Raw genomic sequence first — 19,846 nt, 5'->3', positions numbered from 1 at the left:
ACACCTTAAGAGAGAAAAACGAGGGAAAACATTGGTGTAAGTATGTTTTAAGCCTTGTGAGACAAGAAGACAAACTCATCATTAAATCTAAAGCATAAAACTTACCAATTTTGCTGTGTGGCAAGGTGCTGAGTCCTGTTGAAAAATGCAGTTTTCGACGTCTGTGTGGTGATCCCTAATAATGGGTTTCAGGCACACCTCCGAGATAGCAGTGTAGGTTTCTGCATTCACCGTTCCGTTAATAAACTTAACGCTTCCCATCCGAGCCATGCAGGATGAATTTCGATTCGTCATAAAAGATGATGGTGTCTCATTGCTCTTTTGTCCATGAAACATGCGTTTTAGCCCAAGCAAGTCGTTTCTTCCTCATTTGTTGGGTCAACAAAGGCTTCTTGGGCCGATAGGCATGCAGACAACATTCCGAAAGCCGTCTTTGGATAGTTCACCAGAGGCCACCTCAAAGTCCAGTTTTAGATCAGGAGCACTAGCATAGCGATTATGAAGGCATAGCCGTTTCAAATATTGATCTTGGGAAAGCGTAGTCACTCTCTTACGGCCTGATCCAGGTCTTCTCTTCACATCACCAGTTTCACGCTTTAATTTCAGCACCCGGGATACTGTTGACAGCCTATTTTATCAGCGATAGCACGCATAGAAAGCCCTTCCTGGGACAAAGCAACAGCTACACTGTTTTTTCTAGGTGTCAACTGAATATATGGAACGATGTTTACACCTCCGCAAAACAGGATACTAATGAGAGTGTATACCCTTCCACAGCCGTATTTATAGAAACGGCTGATGCAATACCTCGCAATTACTGCCTGATGCAATAGAAGCGTTATCTGACGCAATACCTTTGCTTTGCGACAAACAAAATGATTGTAATCAAACAATATTTATACGATTCACTAAAAAAAATTGTGTACTGTAATGTGAACCAATTTGATGACTGACAGAGCGCGGGTTGTAACTAAAAAACGTAGGATTTCCTAGTTTAAATAGCAAGAAAGATTTTTTCATTGATTCAGTAATATGCGACCTTTTGTCATTACGCAGGATAAAGCCATTTGAAGATTTTAAAGTGCTCTGGTGCAAGCAAGAAATGAGCCTCTCTTTTCACTACGCGAAAAGACCCAGTGATAGACCCAGCGAAAAGACCCACGAGATCCCACTAATATTATTCATTTACTCACTCCTGAACGTTGAGCACCTGGATGATGCTTTTGCTTCCAGGCTTCCATTTTAACAAGACCCTAATGCAGAAGAACTCCTCTGGTAGATAGCCATCAAAATCTTTTACTACTCATTGCACTTTTAAATTGTAGTGTCCTATGACATTCTTTTCTTAAAAGTCTGTCAATTGGCGATGAATTCAAGCAAGTCCGATATTTATGGCTTTTTGCAATTCGGATTTCTAATTATCAAATCCTCCAACTTTGCATAAAATATTTTTAATATCAGCTAAATATCTAAAAGTGGTTAAAACCTGTTCTTCAGAGACAGATGACATCTCCAGATGGCGTCCTCTTCAAAGTGTTTCAAAAACTCCTCATCAGTTAACACTAGGGTGGTTCATATTTGACTCCGAAAATCAGGTGAAGACAGATTTTGAGTACACAACCGTCACACGATGTTGCGGTCAATGTTCATATCTGGGAAGTGGCCTCCTTCCTTCGTTCGAAAAAGCTGTCAGTGACCCGAAAAGCTACATAGGAAATTACACAGGAAAACAAAGTTCTTAGAGTACAGCTTGAAAGAAGTGATCCGCTAATATTTTTCAAAATACATCTGCTTAGGTGGGTCATTGTACGATACGCGTGATGTAATATAAATAGGAAGCCAATTCTATAAACATTAAACGAGAGAAAGCAGTAATTCGAACAAAAAGGTGTGTCGTGGGTGGGTTGAGGAGAAATGCAAATTGGCTCTGAAGGCAAAGCAAGAGGAAGAAAGAGAATGCTTTCCTTGCCAATCATTTTTCACATCTGTTAAAGATGTGGAAGCCAAAATTGCAATACCCTTTTGATTACAAATAAAGCCCCGTACAATCTGTGACAACAAGCATTCTTTCCTTTATTTTTTTTTCGGAATCTCTGTAATTAGCATTTATCGCTGCCAAATGTTCAACATAGTTATTATTGTAAAAATGTCACAAGGACACTCCCTGGATCTATACTTTCAGGAGAGGGAAAAGAGAGAGAGAGAGAGAGAGAGAGAGAGAGAGAGAGAGAGAGAGAGAGAGAGAGAGAGAGAGAGAGAGAACAGATGCAAGATAAAGTGGAAGTTGCCTAGTGGAAAAATGTGAAAGCACTGGAATTAAATCTAAAATACGGAAAATATCTTTCGAAGATCCCGCTAAGCCCATCCTCCACGTTTTACTTCCAGATAAACAACTGCTATTTGGCCATAACTGAGAGGCGTCACAGAAACTTTACTGCATTGAAATCTGTTTCACAGCTAGTTGGATCTGCAGGAAGACTTGTATGCGCACCGTCTTCACAATGACTTCGTGAGAGGGTCGTTATGCACGTCGCCTAGCTGTCTTTGTTCCCGCTATATCTGTGCATAAAAGATTCCGTTTTAATTGGTGCCGAGAACATGTAGACTAGACTAAGAGCAATGAGCCACAGTGCTTTGCACTGATGAGCTGAGTCTTCAATTGGATTCTCTGAGTTCTTTGCCATGTGTGGAACAGCCAGTCAATTTCTCAGACCTCAGTCCAACAGCACATTCCTGGAATGCTCTAAACAGGAGGATTTCTAGTCACAGTCCCCTTCCCAGCGACTTAATAATGCATTTTGTGCATTATAAAGACATTAAAATGCATGTCTTGCTAACTTTTTGCCATAATGATTTTAAATGTTTAAATGCGTTTAAATGTTTTGGTTTATTATTTTGTTTTTGTATTTGTTCCTCAGCTTTTGAGCACCGTTATATTTTAACCAAATTCCGACTTCATTCTGGTCAGAAACAATGCCACTAACAGTTATAGAAACTTTCCACATAGAAACTAGTCACGTCTTGCTGTCTATATTCTTCCAAATGTCTCCGGAGTAGGATGCTAGAAACGTGGTGACGCTAATACCACAGTGATGCAGGCCAAGATCTGATCAGTTAATGTATATGTATATGGTACATATTTTACATATGGTGGAGTACATATGGAGGACGGTGATCCTACAGTTGGTAGGATCATCGTCCTCCCCACACCGGGTGGAAAAGACCTGAGTTCGAATCTCGTCGATGACGTGAGGAATTTTTATGGGTCTTTTTCACAGCGTGGCCGAGTTAGTCGGTCTCAGGAGAGGATAGCATGGTCTTCCCTCCCAGCAACTTGGGCTTTTCGTCCAGCAAACAGAAACTTGACCACAGAACATACGCAATTTACTGACAATATATACGAAGTAACATGGCCTTAGTTGCCGATGCTCCTAAAACCCAATAAGTATTAATATATGAGTATAGTAACATATGTGTGTGTGTTGCTAAAAAACAGGCTTAACACTAGTTAGGCTTCTATTTAGTTAACAATTTTTTATTGTAAATATAAGCCACTCATAACATTTACTGTATAAACGCCTATATTTACTAAATACCTACTGCAGACCAATACAACACGTATAACCATATTTTTCATTGTATCATGGATCTGAACCCCTAGGAGGATGCGACTGTGATAGGTAGGTTACACCATAAACTGTATCCACTTAATGTGTACACTGAAAGGACAGAATTCATTGGAGACCTGGTTCTTGGGAAACGCGACGCTGTCACCTCTCTCGCTAGTGGATGAATCCATCACTTGGCAGGTATATAGGTAAACTGCATCACTGGATTCACGTAGAAGGTAATTCGATGTGCTTATGGATAAACGTCATAAGTTAACCGACTGCGAAAGAGAGATGATAGTGGGTGCCTGATGCATGGGTCACTCTATCGTGGAGGTGGTACAGAAATTGTACTTTCCCTGTTCGACAGTATCAGGGGTGTACCAGAAATACGCCATTTCCGAATAACATCTTATCGTGTATAGCGTTGTGGGTGGAGAAAGGTGGTGGATGAACATGGTCGTCGACGTCTGTCTCGCATTGTTTCAGCCAACCGGAGAGCGACAATGGCACAAATCACCATAGACTTCAACGATAGAGATGTCAGAAACGTCTCCACCAAGACCATCAGGCAATCATTCGCCGCAATAGGTAATGGGAGCGCCGACCCACGAGAGTCCCATTGCTAACAAAACGACACAGGAATATACACCTCAACTGGGCGAAGGAACATCGGCACTGGATCTTGGATGATTGGAGACGGGTGTCGGATAAGCTCCGTTTCCAGTTATTTCGAGCGGACGGGAGGATGCGTATTTGGTGGAAACCGCATGAAGCTGAGTACTCGCCATGTCAACAAGTAACTGTTCAGGAAAGTGAACGATCGGTAATGGTCTAGGGCGTGTTCAATTGGCACACGTTAGGACCTGTGCTATGTCTAGACGAATCAAGATTACGTGTCAATCCTTGCAGACCATTTGCATCCCTTCATGATCATCGTGAACCCACGGGCAATGGACTCTTCCATCAGGACAATGCGCCTCCCCACAGAGCCGTGGTGACTAGAACATGGTTCGAAGAGCATTCCGCAGATTTTATCACCATGGAATGGCCTTCCCATTCACCGGACACGAACCCTGTGGAGCATCTTTGGGATGCTGTGGAAAGATCCGTTCGAGCTTTGGATCCTGCACCCAGGAATGCGACGGAATTATGGACACCTGTGCAGCAAGCATGGATGGAAATATCTGTGGAACGCTTTCGTAAACTAGAGGACTCAATTCCTCGCTGTGTGACTGCCCTTATCCGGGCAGTCACTCAGCGAGGGCCTACCCGTTACTAGGTACGTATCCTATGATTTCTGTCCACTCAGTGTACTCGGTACTATGCAAAGTACGGACACAGAGTTCGTATTGATTTAGCGAGACTAATTTATTACTTTGACGTAGTGTTTTCATTTTATCCTAAAACGTTCTCATTCATTTTTTTTTTCATTTATTTACACACTCAAATATTATGTACAATTTCAAGAAACATAAACAATAATCTATATACAATTTTATGTACATTTTCATTCTCATATATATAATTACTCTAGCATATATATATATATATATATATATATTTTTTTTTTTTTTTTTTTGTTCACAATACAGTTGAGGAAACACAGTACAAAACACGTGTGTGTGTGTCCTGGTATCAAGGGTGGCCCCTAGGCATAGCCCATCTCCACCTAGTGGATCCGTATTGAATGTAGGACCTCTGCAAAGGAGCAGCCACCACCTGGGCAGCTGCCGTCTGGTGCCTGTCCCCAGGCGCGAGTAGCCAGGCTTTTTTTTTGTTTTTTAAACCTTTTACATGCCAAAGTGCACGAAATCCCGCACCCACTGGAGGTAGTGCAATACCAGTGGGTGCCCGCTATCCCGCTCACAGGCTGCCCAGGCCTAGAGCCCGCAAAAAAAAAAAAAAAAAACAAGGCTGGAGCTCCAAAAACCCATTGAAGTCACACAGCCAAGACAAACATTTTTAAAGAGACCTGCAGTTATCAGTAGCATTATATATCAGTTATCCTATTAAGTTTAGCATTAACAAGGAACTAAACTGTTAACATTGTTCACTATTTACATTACAGTGAGATTTACCAGTCTCTCTGTTTGACAGTTCTAGCAACAGAATTTGAGAATTATTTACAGTCGTTTTTACAGCAACATTAGTTGTTACTTACCAATAGTTATTTCTGTTTTATACAATTGTAAAGACTGTCCAGTAGTTCAACTGTTCAGGAAATATAGTCTCATTTAATTTCTTCCCCGGTAGAATCTGAGCTTGTAGAGTAGGGCTATAGAAGTTCCTCAAGGCGATTTCCATGTAGATAGTTCACATAGTACTCCTGAGCTTGAGGCAGGAGAGGAAGTTCCCAGCATGCATTAAAGCACTCGGAGTAACACTAGCGTCCTTGCAGAAGGTTTTTCTATACGTGTAGCATTACATCAGTCAGAGAGCAGAAATTGGAGTTTTTTGTGTTCAATTGGCTTGATGGCATTTCAGATTATTGCAGGATTCATCCTATGGGGAGAAGATCTTATTTTATTTATTCCCCCCCCCCCTTTTTAAATAAGATTTCATGAGAGAGAAGCGTGTTGGGGTGCGCAGAAGTATGGGTATTCTTAACTGTACGTTAAGCAATTATTTACAATTCTTCGAGGTTAGCTTCCTAATAATTTAGGCCCGTTTATACACAAAGCTTCTTGGAATCCCATCCAGCATCACTTAGAGGAGAAAGGGGTCTACCTGCTATTTCCTGTTGCGTTGATGGCTATCTTCCTATATGTTCTTCCCAAAAGTGAGTTAATCCGGATCATTATGACACCCCAGTAGAGTTTCTAGCCGCAAGTCTTTTCTTGAAAACTGCCGCAGAGAACTGTTGAAATGTAGTGAAGACATCAGAATTTTCGATGAGCAAATGTACATTATTTTCTGAGAGATTATTTATTTTACTCAGCAGTACCTGTCTTTCATTCGAATAATCATTACATTCAAAGAGAACGTGCTGCCATGTCTCAGATGCTCTGCAGTGACAGAAAGGATCAGGCTCAAGGCTCCTTTCGAAAAGTTTAGCCCTGAGCGATCCGTGGCCAGTCATTAGATATGATGTAGTCATGCTAGGCACAAACCATTTTGAGACTGTGGGTAATGATGCGAATTCAACATTTGAAATGTATCTTCGTGTAACCTCACCGTGTTCACTTTCAGCCCATCTTTGCTGCCAAACAGCGGTGAGTTCCTTCCAGAGTCTTCGTTTTTCCTCTTTTATTCTGTTCGTAGGGTCTGTTACAATGTTAAAAATATTTACAGAAATTCCTTTTTTAAGATTGTAGATCATACCCCTGTAGGAGATATAAAGGTCCAGAGGCAGGGTTCCTGCTAGAACTTGTAGAGCATTATTCGACACCGTCCGAGGAGCTTGTAGAAGTGTGAGCAACACCGAACGCTGTAATGAAAGAAGTTTAGTCCTGGTCTTAGTTTTTGAGACCCTCCAGAACCAAACACCTGCTGCGTACGCAGCAATTGGTAGGAAGATAGTCTTATAGTATAAAGACAACGTCTTTTTGCTGAGGCCCCATTCTTTTCTGGAAATCCTTGCAATTCCAGCCGTGAAGTTTTTAATTTTCTCAGAAATTTTGGATACGTGAGTATGAAAGTTTAGTTTGTCATCGATTGTAAGTCCCAAGTACTTGGTGCTGGATACGTAGGGGATTTGTGAGCCATTTAGGATAACTCTGGGAGGTCTGCCATAATTGAATTGCTTTCGGAAAACCATGAAATTAGTTTTTGTAGGGGAAATTTTGAGCTTATTTAGATTGGCCCAGTTGGATAAATCATCCAATATTGTTTGGATCTTTTGTTCTAAGATTGTTCTCGACATTCCAGTAACGCCAACCGCCAAGTCGTCTGCATATGCAATTTTTTTGCAATCTCCATTTTTCTTTGTCAGCCATTGGTCTAAGACTGCATTCCAGAGGAGAGGCCCCAGGACTGAACCCTGCGGACACCCTCTGGAAGCAGTCGTGCTGTAAGTCAGGTGTTTGGCACAAACCTTGATCTGTCTGTCTTGAAAGTATGATCTCATAATTTGGTAGATATGATTATCACACATGGCTGATCGTAGCGACCCGAGGGCGCTCTCCCACCAGAGGGAGTCGAATGCGCCCTCGAAGTCCACGAACACCACCAAGACATACTTGCTGTGAGAATCCTGGATGTATTTCAGAAGAGAAATTATAGCATCTTCGGTCGAGTGACCCTTTTTGAATCCGTGTTGATGATCTGAGCACAATTGCTGGTCCGATAACATGCTTGCAATTCTGGGAGAAATTAATCTCTCAAAAAGTTTCCCTAAGTTAGCCAGGAGGGATATTGGTCTGTACGCCCTTGGGTTTGTTTTGACTTTTCCAGGTTTATATAAAATTTTCAGTAGAGCTAGTTTCCAGGGTTTGGGAAAAAGTCCTTCGAGGAAGCATTTATTGTACATATTCAGTAGTATATTGGGAAACAGTTTAAAAAATTTCACAATTACCAAATTCTCTAGCAAGTCAATGCCAGGGCATTTTTTCTTATTGAGTTTAGCAGTAGCAGCTCCTAGTTCCACGAGAGTGAAAAGGCAAACATCGGTAGATCCAACATAATTCTGGTTTTTCCTCCTGATCTCTGCCTGTTCTGGAGTATCACAGTGAGGTAGATCCTTTGGAAACAAATTATCAACGATCGTTCCGACAGTAGAGTGCCAGTCTGTTGTTTCTAGGTTATTACTAATTACAGTCTGATAGATATCTCCACTTATCAGTTTATTCCTCATTATTTTATATATGATCCCCCAGGGGTTGGTATTTCCAACATCTTTGACCAAGTTTTGCCAGCAGGTCCTCTTACTTTCAGATATGGCTCGATGGAATAATTTTCTTTTCTCTCTATAACTGTTTTTCAGCCTTTCAACGTCCTCGTTAGAAAGATGTCTACTACGCTGATATAAGCGTCTGGCTTGTTGAGTTTGAAGCCTCAAATCAGAAAGCTGAGCGTTCCACCATGGCACTGAAGGCTTTCTTATATGTTTCCTTTTACTTGAGTTTGACATAGCTATATATAGATGTTGCTGAACAGTGTCTACATATTCTGAAGCCGATAGTTGGTTTAATGTTTCAGCATCCTCTCCATTAAATACTGTACGCAGATAATCCTCGAATATTTTCCAGTTGACTTTATCCGTACGGTATCTTCTTAAGTCATGGACAGTCAAGTCATTGTGTTGGGAGTTCTTTGATATGTTGAACGTGATAGCCCTGTGATCGCTGTTCACCAAGGAGGGTTTTACGTCCCAGTTTCCAGTTTTGTCATCCATCCTTATGGAAGTAAGTGTGACGTCAATGTTTAAAACGTTCTCAGAAAATATTGACAGTAAAATGGAATTGAAGTATTATAAATGAACTATAGACCTGAGGCTAGGAAAGAGCTAAATGATCATTTATCGCTGTTTTCTTAATATTTATTTTTGATTTCCATTTAAGGGTTCGGTAATATCGATCTGTTTATGTGTTTTCTCCATTTTCTGTATAGAACACCACGTTGTGGCGGTTTCAGTGAAATATTTCGGATCTAAAGGACTTGAAACGTGTTTTGATCATACATTTTATGTCCTTAAGGCTACTTATTGACAAAGATCATAGCGTAGCGCTCTCTTTTGTTATTTACGTTCTAAATGTTGCAGGTAATTAATTATGTCTAAGTCTATATTGCTATGTTGATGTATTTGCTTAGAACTTTCATCAATTAGGGTAGTTTTCAATTAGCGAAAGGCAACTCAAGCATAAATCGTCAGCATGTTGTGTAAATTGAGTGTTCTAAGCTAGATTTATCTGATTGGGATGAATAAATACGAGAAAAATATGTTTACATATTTATTTATTTATTTACTACACGTTATGGCCAAAAATTAGAAAACTTTATTCTATGTCTAGTAGGTTCAACTTTTGTGCCAATTACAGTCATCGTATGGATTCCGCTGGGTGGCTGATAGAATCAATAAAAATAATTAATTACTAGCCCCAGGTCTGAACATTCTTCCATCATGATATTATCAGAGGCTGTATGTGTTTTTAGAGAACTGCAAAGCCGAACTTCCCTTCCCAACATATCCCAGACATTCTCAATTGGATCCAGATTTGGAGAATTAGGCAGTCAGGGTAGACTTTGGGAACCTTGAGAACGTTCTTCGAAGCATTCAGAAACATATACTGTATATGCATGGCGGATAGTTGTGTTGTCATTTTGAACGAATCCATAAGGGTTGGTGTAATACGAAATAAAGATCTTCATTGGAGATAAGTACTATCTTATAAGCGGACCATGTACGTGCCAACAGAACGTACCTCATACCATGACGCCACCGCCATCTGCTTGAGTAGGGGACACGAGAGAGTTTTTATGCGTGGCTTCATGAGTTTCACACCACACTTTCACCTAACGTTTGGTGCAAAAAAGTGTAAAGCGAGACGCATCAGTCCACTTGATCTTTTTATACTGTTCACCAATTCAGTTTTTGAGTTGGCGGTACCACTTCAGTTGAATCTTTACAATTTCTGATCCATTTTGTCAATGATGAGCCTGCTGAAACTCTGTTTTCAATGATTTGTTGAAGATCAGTGACTTATAAAACTCATTCATAAGATTCTATGAAGGACAGCAGCTCTTTGACGATTAAGTGCCCACTGGCATCCGACAAGCTAGCTTTTAAGAAAGTGTCTGGTCTTCTTATGTGATTTTACACCCTGGTCTGGAAGAGTTTTATATTTTCTGGAAGTCAGATCTACCACCTAAGGGTGGAAAGAAATGAGCAAATAATTTATCCTGCTTCTTTGGGATTTGTGAAATTGTACTCCAATCTGAATTAAGCCTGAACTGGATTCATGTATGCCTTTTTAATGTTATGAATCCAGTTCGCGAAAGGCTCGATGTTATTCTCAAAAAAGACACTTGCCTGGTTTAAAGTGGCATAGCAATGAAATTGGTATTGGAAATTTGTACATGACATGAAATCTTCATGAAAGCCTTCTACAACTTTCTCTGAAAAAAAGATACAGCCAGAATCGAGCTTCGTGTTTTAGTTTCTTACATGGCCTTAGTCAACAGGGTTGCCGTGTATTTTTAGCATTGGAAACCAACTGCTGATCGCTTCTTCTTGCTGTTGTTCAGGAGATTTCTACACATTCATTAATATTGTTGATTTTCTCAAGATTTTTGTTCTGATTTTACGCGTAGTCAACTAATGCCTAGAAGCGTCAGAATATTATGTTGTTTGCCCATTTTCTGGTTGAACATTTTAATATTTCTTGAGAAAAGTCATGCAATGTCGTTTGCCACTAACTCGAGCTCGTTGCGAAACTCTATAAGGTTCGTCCTATTTGTATGCGACTCGAACCCTGGTACTTACTCTAAGGGCTCTTCTCAATAGCCCTGATTAACATGTGGGCTAGCACACGAATTTGGCCCGGTCTGTTTGCTAGAGATTCAATCATCTATTATCCCCAGGGTGATTATGGGCTTGGCATACTCAGAGTCCTGATTCTTTTTCTCCATGATCTGATTATGCTTGGTGGCCGGGAATTTGTGTAGAAATTGTTTGTGTTGTAATCTTGGTGAAAAACATCCAGAAATGCATCATTTCTGGTTGTAAACGATAACTGCTGAGTATAAGTAAATGATAACTGAGTATCAAGCGTGTTATCCAGTTCACAAGCGTACGATAGAGACATATTTACATAAGCAATGGAGATCCGCTGAAGAACATCAACTTTTATTTGTTAGAAAACAACATACAACAGGATATACACTCGTGTAACAAAATATTAGCTGTACAAATATCGTGCCAATATATTTTAACATGAAATTACAATCAAGGATCGGAATGATCTAACAACCTCCAGAAAAATAGTTCTCCGAAGAAAATGACTAAAACTCCCATTTGTTCTAATGGCATCGAAATCGAGATCACACATTGTACATTCATATAGCTATATTTGTGCGTTTTCATTAGGCATGAATTGCATTTTGAAAAACAATTTTATTTCTGTGGTGCCGTGACCAGCGCAATAAATAAAACCGCCCAACAGTTCGACTCGTAATGTACATTCTGGATTGGGCAGCACATTATTAGGAAATCCCAAACTGCATTTAAGACGATTTTTAAAGTTTCCAACGGAATCTATTAACATCTTCAATCAAATAAATATACGATTTACTAAATAAACTTATAATACTTCCTTTACAATATACAATCATTTGATTGACTGACACCTTATTCACAATTTCAAAAGTTAATATTTTTACAAAAATTGCACTTCGAGATTCTGTATTTTTGATTGATAGGCACTCGGATGACTTTGGATTATTTATAGAATCAATCAAAGCAAGAGATACTTCTTCCTCTGACCGAAATTACTAGGAAATCGTGGATGCTTAAGATTATTTTACACATACAGGGTTTGGTTGATGAAAGAAGTAAGTGATGTAGTTGATAAAAAAGGTGGAATCCGTGCTGGAATAATCTTAAGCAAATACGTCGACTTTTTATACACATTTCAAAGTACCTTCGATGTTTTTTTCTTTAGATTGTGTACAGTAAAGAATAAGTTTGTACTCTTTGAAGTTTCAAGGGCAAATGGATATATTCATTGGCAAGAAATTTCCGTGTTGTAACCTTCTCCTTGATGATAGGAACTATCAGAAATCAGACTAGATGGTCTTTATCACATCACATCATTATCACATCACACTGGAGTGTCTCTCTTAGAGACATTGGCATAAATATCTTCTGAAAATAAACAAAAAAATAATGTTAAACCAGTCTACACTAATTTTATTATATTGCAGTATATAGGCTGTATAGATGGGCATATGAACAGTCCCACCTTTTTTTTTTTTTTTTTCAGAAAGGACAATTACCGTTACAATAATGCAAAATGGATTCGTCACACATTTCACAATAGGATGGGAGTTGTGGAGTACAGTCAGAGAATGGCAATTGGTTATTTTTATTATATGACTGAATTGCAGAGGATAAAAAGCAGAGGATATATAGAAGATATGTTACTTTTAAAAGTATTCTTCGTGGTTCTATGAGAGGACTTACCGGTGATGAGATGGATACGGACGATGACGAACAGAAAGAGTTCAACTTGGTTATCATTCTGTATCTTATAATAAAATTTATAGATATATTCAGGGTTTATAATTAAAGTTAGTAATTTTAGCTGACTGTTGAGGGGGAGAAAATGACTGTGTGCAGCTGGTAGACTAACGTTTGGATGAACTGCTAGATATGAAGATTGAGATATTTGTGTTCATTACACGCTGGAAGCATGGTATGCTATGGTCATTTGTTTCCCGAAGCTTGTCACGGGGAATGTAAGAGATGTACCTTGTGATGATTTTTTTCAAATCAGCAAGATATGTCCTCGATACGCGCCGTCCTTCAGATATCTATAGTTGTACACGTTGTCACTAATGATATTAAGAGTAGAAGACCGGCGGAATTACTTAACAAGTAGAGGTCACTGTTGAAAAAAAGCCGTGGATTAGAATTGAATTTGAAAGTGTCTGCAATTCTGCCCAGACACGATAGGTGGGAGTATATGATGAGAGCCTTGTCGATCAATTCGGCCCTGGAAGGATTGTGCAAGGCTCAAGGGGTAGAATTTTTTTCAGCCTGGACTGTACTTGTTAACAGGAGAGATTGCTTCTACAGGGATGGGATACACTTAAATAGAAAGGGTGCAAGAATATTTGCTGATGCTATCGAGGCAGTGTTAGGTGGGTCGGAAAACTGCTAGCTTGGGGGGATACAAGGACTAATAGTTTAACAGTAGCCACTGGCAGAGATGAAAGAGATTCTTGCACTGCTTCTATTGAAATGAGCCGAAGCCTGAAAAACAAGATGCAGGATATTTCAGAGACTGCTGGGAGTCATTGCGGTACAAGTAAACACATGGGTTGTGTTAGGGTAGCCAAGAATAGAAACAGGTGCATGTATACCTGCGTGTACACCAATGCTAGGAGTTTGGTAAATAAATTTGATGAATTTCAGGTATTGCTCAAAATATCAAAGGCAGATATTGTGGGGATTTCAGAGACGTGGTGTCACACAGATATAAGGAATGCAGAACTGAATTTGGGGAGTACAATGCGTACATGTACAGGAGGGATAGACAGGATAGGAAGGGATGAGGGGTTATGCTATTAGTTAAGAAACACATAAAATCCAAGGAAGTGAAGCCAGTCGACATCGCTGGACAGTGCAGTGTCGAGTCAGTTTGGTGTGACATAAGCATTGGGAGATCAAAATTGAGAGTAGAAGTGTGCTATAGGCCTAATGACTCTGATGAGTATAATAAGAAACTGTACAGGGAAATAGAGTGGGCCAGTAAATCAGAGAGTCTTATAATGGGGGATTTAAATTTCCCAGATATTGACTGGAATTTGTGGGTTGGTCTCTCACACACTAGCAAGGCTTTTGTGGATTTATTGGATGATTGTTTTCTAAATCAGCATGTTCGGGAGGCAACTAGAGGGAGTAATACTCTTGATTTGATTATCAGTAGTGATTCTTCATGCATTAAGAATCTGCAGATAAATGAACCACTAGGTGGAAGTGATCACAGTGTGCTGAAGTGGGATTTACTCAAAGAGGTAACTACCATCAGTTGTAAAGGGAAGGGTTATTGCTTTCGTAAAGGCGACTACGATGGACTGAGACAGTATTTAAATTCTATACAGTGGGACCAACTGATCATGTTAGCAACAGAAAATTCAAAATGGGAAGCATTCAAAGAAATAGTCTTGGAATCTACTAGGCTTTACATACCAAGTAAGAAATATTGTTCACGATTTAGGCCTAAATGGATGCCAGATGAACTAATGAGACATATGTGCAGAGAAGAAAAATGCATGGGATACATATAAATAAATTAACATGTGATACAGAAGCCTATGATAGATATAAGCTGGACTGTAAGCCTAACCTCCAAGTTACAAAGGAGGTTAGGCAGGCAAAGGCAGATTATGAGAAAGCCTTGGAAAAGGATGCAAAGAAAAACAGCAAAGAGTTCTTTACTTATGTAAACTCTAGAAGGAAAGGGATGAATCAGATTGGTCCACTGGATATTGATGGTTCAACAGTTGAGGATCCTGCTCAGGTGGCTAACAAACTAAACGAGTATTTTGCTTCTACATTCACATATGAGGAGTTATCCAGGAAGGGGAATGCCAGAGGTGAAGTAAACTCTGGCAGTGAGCTAGATGATTTCGTAATAACTGAGAGGAAAGTGGAGGAGAAATTGTTGAGGATAAACATAAAAAAGGCACCTGGGGTGGATGGGATCTATCCAGTTATATTAAAGGAGGCAGCAAAGGAAGTAAGCAAACCCTTGGCCATAATTATGAGAGCTTCTTTGAACTCAGGGGAGGTACACATAGACTGGAGATGTGAAAATGTGACCCCAATTCACAAAGGAGGATCAAAGGCTGACACAAGTAATTATAGATCTGTGAGCTTAACTTCTGTTCCAGGAAAATTAATGGAGGCACTGGTTAAAGAGGCACCGCAGGATCATCTAGGTAAGACTTCGGTTATAGCTCAGACACAGCATGGGTTTGTTAAGGGAAAGTCTTGCCTGACCAATTCGATTGGATACTGTGATGCAGTCACAAAAGAACTGGATGCAGGGAATAACTTTGATATTATATACTTGGATCTTAGAAAGGCTTTTGATACTGTTGCACATGGAAGACTGCTACACAAATTGGAGCAGTGACATTGGAGGAAAATTGCTGCTTTGGATAAAGGGATGGTTCAGTTGGAGAAGACAGAGAGTGGTAATCAATGGACACTGCTCGTCGTGGACTAATGTTATTAGTGGAGTCCCTCAGGGTTCAGTGTTGGGTCCATTATTGTTTTCTGTATTTATAAATGATATTGATGATGGTATATCAGGTGTCCAAGTTTGCAGACAATACGAAGATTGGCAGGGTTGTTAATGACACTAATGACAGTATGCCGCTGCAACAGGATCTAGAAAAGTTGAGCAGATGGGCTGAGAGGTGCAAATGAAGTTTAACATTGACAAATGTAAAGTACTACATATGGAAAACAGAACCCCAGAGCAACGTATCAACTCTGTGGTATTACACTGACAGTGGTAGAGAATGAAAAGGATCTGGGAGTAATTGTGCAGGTAGATATGAATTTTTCTGAGCAGTGCAGACGGGCTGCAAGAGTAGCTCATGGTGTCTTGTCAATGATGTACAGGAATTTTTTTAGCAGGGAAAAGGAGATGATATTCCCTTATATAAGGCAATGGTCAGGCCCCACCTAGAGTACTGTGTACAGGTCTGGAGGCCTCATTTCAAGAAGGATGTAGAGCTGCTGGAACGAGTACAGAGAAGGGCAACAAGATTAGTGAATGGAACAAAGGGGTGCTCTTACGAAGAAAGGCTTAAGTTTTGCAAATTACAGTGTCTGGAGACTAGGCACCAGCGAGGTGATCTGATAGAGGTGTACAAAGCCTTGAATGGTTTGAGCATGCTCAGTGCAGATGGGATTCTTGCTCTTGCTCAGAATAATCACCTGAGAGGGCATAAATTCAAATTGAGGAAAGACATATGTAGGATAGATGTGCGGAAATTTGCCTTTAGCCAGCGGGTGGTTGGTTGGTGGAACAGACTTCCATCCCTTGTCGTGGAGGTTGATAGCCTCAATAAATTTAAGGCTCAGCTGGACAGGTATTTCGAATGAACGGAGGGGTGAAATGGGAGTGGTTTTTTTGTTTTTTTTTTTGGCTGAAGCTGCATAAGCTTGCTTTCTTGCATCATATGCCTCTACTAATGCTAATCTCAATAACAAGTCACAAGGACTGAGGGTGCGTAGACCGAAGTGGAGGGAAATGATATTATTAATTAGTGAGTTATTGACCTATCAATATAAGAAAGAGTTTCATCCTTCATAAAAGCAACTGTTTTAATCACGTGCTCTCCGGAAGAGTGGGAATCACACGATTACGGAGAAGATTTGCAAGTAACTCTCAGCTTTCGTGGTAAACCTCTCTTGACCATGAACTAGAACTTCCGCAGCGAAAAATAGTTTTATTATGAAATTCTCTAAATCCGTCGAAATGAGCCTAATCGGTCCACTAAGCGTTTCCAGGTGACATATTATTGGAGTTCTGGTAAGGATCTCCCATCCTTACCAGAACTCCAAGAGCAAGTTATTACGCTGATGTTTGTCAATCCGTTTTAGCTGTTGCACTCATAAACTCATTAACAATAGTAGTACTACTTTACTATATTAAGAGCAGGTCCACAAGAGAGAGTTTTTCTCAAGAGAGAGAGAGTACAAGAGAGAGATTTCAGCATTGAAATCATCTTGCTTGAGCATTCGAATTATTTTGTTCAGTATTGAAGTTAGTCAGTCTTGCTTGGGTATTGAAATCATCTTGCTTGAGCATTGAAATTATTTTGCTTCAGCATAGAAATCTCTTCTCGCCAGAAGCCGCAACGTACTATCATATACAGACGACTTTAAAATTTTTATCAGCTGTGTCCAACCTAATGAAGTGTCCACAGTCTTCCTGGATGTGAGGAGGCAAATCTCGAATATGAGCAGTGATCTACAATCAATCGCACTGGAAATAACTCCATCAAAATCGGCGAAGGTGACCTTCAATAAAAGGTTGTTGTTGTTCTTTTAATAGGGTTTTAAGAGCATCAGCGACTAAGGTCATATTGCTCCGTATGTACTATCTGTAAAATTACAAGAGACAAGCTACATACTTCGGATGTTTTTAATACTGTGCGTACAAGTTCGACATAATAGGATGGATGGATTCCATTGAAGCTATAATTGATAAACTATTTCCACCAGATGATTCCTTGGAAGATACGTCAAATAATTCTTTACGTGTAACTCAGTTAACTACGGAGCCATTTACACTTAATGAATTAGTATGTATAATTGGAAAAACTAAATTTTAAGAAATGTCCAGGATATGATTTGATAGAGAATGAATTTATAGAACGGTTTTATAAATTGTTTCCGCAGTTGTTACTACTACTATATAACAAATGTCTTGCAGATGGATACTTTCCACCAGATTGGAAGGTAGCTTTATTGAAGCTAATCAAAAAGCCTGGTAAGCTCCTCTCAGATCCTGGATGCTACCGGCCAATAGCCCTTCTAGCTAACCTTGGCAAGTTACTGGAAAGATTGATGGTTCTGCACATTACGCATAATAGAGCAGCGTGGAATGACATCAAGTAAACAATAAGGGTTTACATCCGGAAAGTCACTAGAGGATGCTTTAGTGGATTTTCGAACACACATTGAGAGTTCTGCTTCAAAGTATGAATTCGCCATTTTTGTGGATTTACAGGGTGCCTTTAAATCAGTATGGTAGGAGGCTGCTCTTGCTCAGTTGAGGGTAGCTGGATGTTCTCAAGAATTATATAAATTGTTTTGAAGTTATTTTAGTGACAGATACGTAATTGTTAAATCTAAAACATTTTTTTATTAAAAAGCACGTTTATCGTGGTTGTCCCCCGAGGTTCAGTCTTAGTTCCTTTCATATGGAACCTGGTTTTGCAAAATTGGTTAGCTCGCTCGTTTTTCAATTGTAACACAATAGCTTTTGCCGATGATTTAACAATTATAATGGCTGGGAATTCTAGGAGAAGTCTTGAACATAATGCCGATATTGTATTGACTGATTTGCATCTCCCGGTACAAAACTATAAGTTAACTGTTATTAAGTATAAAACTACAATGATGCTTTTTAAAAGCAAATTGGACCCTGGCCGACCTCCGCAAATAAAGTTAAATGGTATTCAGCTAATAATGACATCTGAAGATAAATATCTAGGATTAGTGATAGATTATAAACTATCATTTGTTCTACATCTTTCATATTTAAGGGCTAAAGTGAAAATTTTCTCTCTGGTGCTGTTATTCGTGTTTCTCTGACTGGGTTTTATCCCGCAAGACTCTCTCGTTATATTGTAAGCCAGTATTTCTCCCCATTACAACATATGCAGCAGGTGCTTGGTTTCATCGTGCTGTTTTGTGAGGTTCCAAGAAAAACTCAACTCTATACAAAGATCAATACACCTACATACTCTCAACGTGCTTCTCAGCACGTTGAGAGTGTGTAGGACCGTATCTACTGCAGCAGTTCAGCTGTTGGCCGGGTCTGTTCCTTTGGACGTGTTCCTGATATACCGAGGACTATGTTATCGGATTAAGAAGAAGATTCCCGCTCCGTTTCACAACATTACAATTGATACGAGTGAGGATATTAAAAGGGAAAAGCGGTGTATGAAGGAGATAATTAACCTATGGCAAACGAGATGGGACACTGGAACTGCGGGAAGGGTGACAAAGCTATTTCTTCCTGAGGTGACGTTTCTCCTAGTTAAACGGGTAGCTGATTGGTTTACGCCTGGGTTGGAGTTGCTATATATAATAACAGGCCATGGCTCATTGAATGAGAAACTATTTGCTCTAGGATTAACAAATACTGAATTGTGTTTTTGTGGAGCCAAGGAAATTGGTTTCACATTTTGCGTGAATATAATATTTATGATAGTGCGAGATCAATAATTAATGATCTCCTGGTGAATGTGATTCCTGGACAGCAGTTTCATCTCTTGATGGAACGAGATAAACTTCAGCTGTTACAGACCTTTGCTAAAGTTGCATTTCATCTAAGAAGAAGTATGCTTCCACAGTTAAGAACTAGTTTAACTTTGGATACTTAACTGTGATTAACGTGGTCTTTGTAGTTACTTTGGACTTGTCGGCAAGTTTTTATTTATTATTATTATTTTCAAATTAATTAATTTATTTTTATTTTTTTTAATTTGTCTCATAAATTGAGATCTAAGGCGTCCCATCTACTGGACTTGGCCCACCTTCCCGTGGTATGGACGAGTATCTGGAAGCAGCCTGCGGGTGATCGCTGCTTCTAGGTAGCCAAGAGGCCAGTACATCACAACGTACATAAAATACACAAACATGACACAACTTCAGGTCTGGCCTATTGTACAGAGTCGGTTAAAACCTACAGTAATACGAGGCGGATTTGAACTGACGGTCTAGGGACCACCCTAACAATAACACATGTCCACATGCACTATCTGTAAATTGCATGTGTTTTGTGGTCAATTTTGTGTTTGCTGGAAGAAAAGCCCAATCCAGGTTT

General features: G+C 39.7%; 1 protein-coding gene across 1 annotated transcript in view; it reads right to left on the bottom strand.

Moving 5' to 3' along the window:
• Positions 1–11,917: 11,917 nt before the first annotated feature.
• Positions 11,918–19,846, bottom strand: part of LOC150080419 (receptor-type tyrosine-protein phosphatase H-like) — a 75,485-nt gene continuing 67,556 nt past the window's right edge. Inside the window, exon 25 of the mRNA XM_090381939.1 lies at positions 11,918–12,411. Within this exon, the coding sequence (XP_090238065.1) occupies positions 12,368–12,411 (44 nt within the window). The 3' untranslated portion in view covers positions 11,918–12,367. The remainder of the gene's footprint in view (positions 12,412–19,846) is intronic.

Source organism: Mastigoproctus giganteus, chromosome 9 (genome assembly GCF_048544385.1).
Source record: "Mastigoproctus giganteus isolate SK-2022 chromosome 9, ASM4854438v1, whole genome shotgun sequence".
Lineage (NCBI taxonomy): Eukaryota > Metazoa > Arthropoda > Arachnida > Uropygi > Thelyphonidae > Mastigoproctus > Mastigoproctus giganteus.
The sequence above is the reverse complement of the archived record's forward strand: the minus strand, read 5'-3'. Positions and strand labels throughout refer to the sequence as shown.